Source organism: Hydra vulgaris, chromosome 01, assembly GCF_038396675.1.
Source record: "Hydra vulgaris chromosome 01, alternate assembly HydraT2T_AEP".
Lineage (NCBI taxonomy): Eukaryota > Metazoa > Cnidaria > Hydrozoa > Anthoathecata > Hydridae > Hydra > Hydra vulgaris.
This window is the reverse complement of record NC_088920.1, coordinates 55471424-55476708: the sequence shown is the minus strand read 5'-3', so window position 1 is coordinate 55476708 and position 5285 is coordinate 55471424. Positions and strand designations below refer to the sequence as shown.

Sequence of the window (5285 nt, the reverse complement as noted above, 5' to 3'; positions counted from 1 at the left end):
AAGGTTGGCTGCCCTAAATAAATGTCTTTGTGACGATGCAGCGTGTGTGTTAACGGACATATAAGCAATCAAAGACGGTGGGAGAGATTGAGTGATGGGTGAAATAACATTAAATTGCCCTAACTGATTTATTATTATTTTTTGTTGTTGTTGTTTGTTTTATTTGTTTTTGTTGCTTGAAATTTGTTTTCATAAACAAATATATGATTTTTTAATCATAAATAAAAAAATCTTTCAATATTTCTTTTAACTTACATTTTAAACTCTATATTTTTAACTTTTTCATTATATTTTTTTTATATATATATAGTGAACAAGATTTATTATTCTTTATATTTACGGAACTTGTCATTTTACTAAAAAATATAATCATTTTTGTACTAAAAAAGCGGAAAATAAACTTTTTAATATAAATTGAATCTTGTGCAGATTATTTTATTTTATACTTTTTAGTCTTTCCAATGAATATTTAACAATGCGATAAATTATATTTAATATATAATATTTAACAATATATAAAAAATATATAATATTTAACAAATTTGATAAAAGATATATAATATTATACAATGCGAATTATTGTTATGTAACATTGTTATTTTTATATCGTAATATTTTTATTAAACAGTGTTCAGACGACAAGAAACAAGATGAAGAGTTGTGATTAAGTTCCCTAGTAGCAAGCAACATTGATAAACCCGTGTCGTTGGCCCTGTCTGAATGTTAGCTAAATTTTGTAAATCATGCTGCACCAAATGCCCACACTTTGATATATATATATAGAAAATATTGATTTACAATATCGGCCATACTACATAATATAAGTTTTACATAATACAAACTGCAATATAATGCCAAAATATAAAATATATAGTAAATTTATAAGAAATCGTAAACTAACTAATATTTGTCAATTTAATAATCTTTTTTCTCAAAATAAAAAAGAAATATGTAACAAATTTTTCAAAACGTTTTAACAGTTGGTAATGGTTTATCGTCAAGGTTTATATATCTTGATCATGTTCATACAACTTATCTGTCGTCTATCTTTGATTCTTCTGTAAGAAAATCGCTATGATTACTTAAACTACTTCTACTGGTCCAATGACATTTAAAATGTTCTACTAAGCTACTGAGCCAATAGTTTAGCGGTCGCTTTAAACCATTTGTTTGATATCACGTTTTTTAAATAGTGTGTTACCGTTAGACTAGAAAACACCAGAGGTAATTCCTATTCATAAAAAAGGACATATTTAACTAAAGATCTATTTCCTTGACATCGGCTCGTTGAAGAGTAATCGAAAGAATTTATGAATAATTAAAAGAACTGATTAATAACTTATCTTAATAAGTTATTTAATAATAAGTAATAATAATAATATTATTATATATATATATATATATATATATATATAATAATAAGTAATAATAAATTATCTTTTACTCAATAATATAATAACAAAATATCATGGTTTTTATCCTTCAACTGCTCTTACTAACATTCTCAAAAGCGTCATGACGTCATGACTAGAATTTAAATCTGTAGTGCAACATTTCTACTGATATGGTTTACTTTGATTTTATGAAAACTTTTGATTCCGTTTCACATTCCAACTTACTAATAACTGATTTTTTACATATGATAACTGATTTTTTACATATGAGATTTAAAGTTATTAATTTAAACAATGTTTTTTTCTGCTCTATATTTGAAGAGCTTTTATGCAAAACCAGATAAATCAAATGTTTACCAAAAACGGGATTATGTGTACTGTGTATAGTAGACAATAATTGTCATTTGCTTATAAATGATTTTCGAGCAAAACGGGCTCTATCTTACTGTAATTACTAGTTACTAATATTGTGCAAAAGCAGACAATTCCAGTTTAGCATTTTGTGCAAAATCAGACAAATCCATCAAACAATCAACTTTATCAAAACAAACCACGTGATGTTTACAACTTCCGAAACTGAAATTTTAAAAAAAATACGATAATGGATACTAGCTGCATTTTGCATTGTTTTAATTTTTAAATTGCTACAAACTAGTTATTAATAATTTAGACCTGTTATAATGCAAGTTAATTACGAAGATGTAGATGATTTAGAGCTTGTTAGAGACCGTAGTAGCGGTTCCACGAAGCGGAAAATTATTAAAACAAAACGATAAATTACAAAAGAAAAAAGGTAATTTTACTTGTGTTATGTTGATTTTAGTTCTAATTTCTAACTATGACTCTTAAATGTGATGTAAAAAATGGACTGTACCTGTCAGTAGGTCCACGGCATCCACTCTCTCCACAGTTATCTGTTTTGAGCTTTCTTACTCATAACTTTATTTTTTCTTTTAAAGTTTTTTCTTGTTTTCCGTCCTTCCTTCGATAACATCTCTTACAATGTTTATATGTTTTGTTTCAGATACACAGTGGATTTGTCTAAAAATGTAGACTGGAGGGCTACCTGCAAACACAAGCAAGATTGAGCAAACAAGAGCCACGAACTTACAACAGTATCATGACACCGGACTGATTAAGCATGTGCACATTGGAAAGGCAAGTCGAATACATAATGTTTCTACAAAAAATTTCAGTCGTCCAATTTTTACAGTAATTTCATTGAAAAAAAGTCAACTTGCAAGAAGAGAAAAATATGTCGTGCAACTTTCTTACATTAGCAGTTTGAGAGGCAGAGAAAGTCGTTACGGTAAAAGCAAAAATGTACTCATATATTTGCCGTATAAATTAAAAAGTTGTAAAAGCTTGTGGAGGATGTATAACAACAGTGCTAAAGAACAAAAAGTGGGTTTGCAAAATTTTACGAAAGTATGTTTTACAAAATTTTTGTTTCTGAATTTAACCCTTTAACAGTGGATGACGGTTATATCCGTCAAAGCTAAAGCAATACTTATATGTGAACGACGGATATAGCCGTCGCTAAATATGCTTTGTTTTGAAGACTTATATCTCAGGCAAAATTGAATGAAATTCAAAAGTTTTTTCGATAAGAAATTTTAAAAAAAATTTAACTTTCTGTTCTGTATTTTATTTAAGTTTATTCTATCTCGCAAAGCATTAATTTTTCAATCAAAGTCAAAACTTTATTAAAAAATGGCGCAAGGAAAACAGCACGATGCTTCCAAAAACGAAGTTTACTGCGGAAGAAGCTCTTCGTATTTTGTTGGAAAGGGACAACGAAGGTTTTTTTTGAGTCCGAAGAAGAGTTTTCTAGCTCAAGTGAATCAGATTATACGGAATCAGGTAGTGATTCAGATATTGAAGCTCATGAACTGCAGGCGCATTTGAATGTCGATTGTAATGAAATGTCTTCAGCAGGCGTAGTTCAAACAAATAAACGAAAAAAGGTCGAAAATATGCAATATTCATGGTCTAATGATGAAACTTTAGGCTGCTGTGCCAATTATGAGTTTACTGGTACCCCAGGAGTACATCCTGACATAACCACTTTTGAACCACACCAACTGTTTGAGTTCTTTGTAACCGATGAAATTTGTGATTACATAGTTGAACAAACAAACTTGTATGCTTTGCAATCTCTAAAAGAAAAGCAGTTAAAGCCAAAATCTAGATTTAAAATGTGGACTCCAGTAACTAGGGATGAAATACGTATATATATTGGTTTGATTCTGTATCGTGGTATTATTTGGAAACCAACATATGAGTTGTATCATACAACCAATGTGATATATGCTACACCAGTGGTGCGTAAAGTTATTAAGTATGATAGATTTAGACTTATTGATACATTTATTCACTTTGTTGATAATTCTAATTTAGAAGAAAGTGCTCTAAAGTGTGCAAAAATAAAGCCTATTCATGACTATCTATTCACACTTTTTCGTAAAGCTTATGTGCCTCAACGCAATATTGCAATTGATGAATCTTTACTTTTATGGAAAGGAAGATTGAGCTGGAAACAGTATCTCCCAAGTAAACGAGCAAGATTTGGTTTAAAGTCATTCATTCTAGCTGAATCTAAAACAGGATATATAATGGTTTTTTATACACAGGGAAGGTGGATAAGATAAACACTGACAATTATAATTATATAGCTACAAGTATTGTTATGACACTTACGAATAATCTTTTAAACAAAGGTTATTGTGTATTTATTGATAACTGGTACACATCTGTTGAAGTTTGTCACAAACTTTTATTAAATAAAATTGATTGTGTTGGCACAGTAAGAAAAGACCGGAAAGGTCTGCCAACTGGATTAATTTGCAAAAAGTTACAACCAGATGAGAAGTTTGTTCAGTTTGAAAAATGTACAGGTATTATGTGTACGAAATGGAGAGATAAAAAGGATATCTATTTATTAAGCACTTGCATTAAAAATAAAATCGTAGAAGTAACTAGATCTGGTAAACCAAGAATAATACCTGCTGTTGTTGATTTATATAACAAAAACATGGGCGGTGTCGATCAAGGTGACCAAATGTTAACCACTTATATTTCAGAACGTAAAAGGGTTAAGAAATGGTATAAAAAATACTTCATGCACCTAATAAACGCATCTGTTCATAATGCTTACTGTATAGCTAAAAAGTTAGGATTTACAAAAACATCAATTGTATTTCGCCAAAGGATTATCGATTACATATTTTCAACTTATGTTGACCAAACGAAGAACTTAAAAGCTAGAGGTTGTTCTTCAGTTAATGCTAATCCAATGAGACTAGTTGAAAGACATTTTCCATCATTAATACCTCCTAATCCAATGAGGGCAACCCCATCTAGAAGATGTGCAGTATGTAGTGCTAACAAAATACGAGCTGACACTAGATACATGTGTATTGATTGTGATGTTGGTCTCTGTGTTAATTATTGTTTTAAACACTATCATACTTCTAGAGACTTAAAAATAAATGTTTTATAATACTTATTTATTTGAATATTGTAAAAAATATGTTTCGTTTTCTTTTTTGTGACTTAATGTTACAAAAAAAAAAATTCTTTAAAACAACCATTAAAATCGGAATTTAAAAAAAGTACTCCACTAGGAAAGAGCCGCCGTGAAAAAAATATTCCACTGTTAAAGGGTTAAGATTGGTTTTAGAGGTCCGCAAGTAGATGCATGTACCACTTGCAAAAAATGGAAAAATGTGTAGCTGAACTTAAACTGCAAAGGAAATCTCACTTGCAGAAGTGTGCTGCATTTTACCGCATAGCTAAAGAACTCTGATAAAATCACATACAAGATTGTATACGATCTGCAGCAAGTACAAGTTCTGCCTGAGGAACCTATTCAGGAAACTTTCTACGCCA

General features: G+C 29.7%; 1 protein-coding gene across 1 annotated transcript; it reads left to right on the top strand.

The window, feature by feature from the left end:
• The first annotated feature begins 2232 nt into the window (after positions 1-2232).
• On the top strand, positions 2233-4896 carry LOC136074563 (piggyBac transposable element-derived protein 4-like). The gene is made up of 4 exons (XM_065786895.1): positions 2233-2274; positions 2448-2703; positions 3051-3947; positions 4028-4896. Exons 1-4 carry the CDS (start codon positions 2233-2235, stop codon positions 4894-4896), a joined length of 2064 nt encoding a protein of 687 aa, XP_065642967.1.
• The last annotated feature ends 389 nt before the right edge of the window (positions 4897-5285 follow it).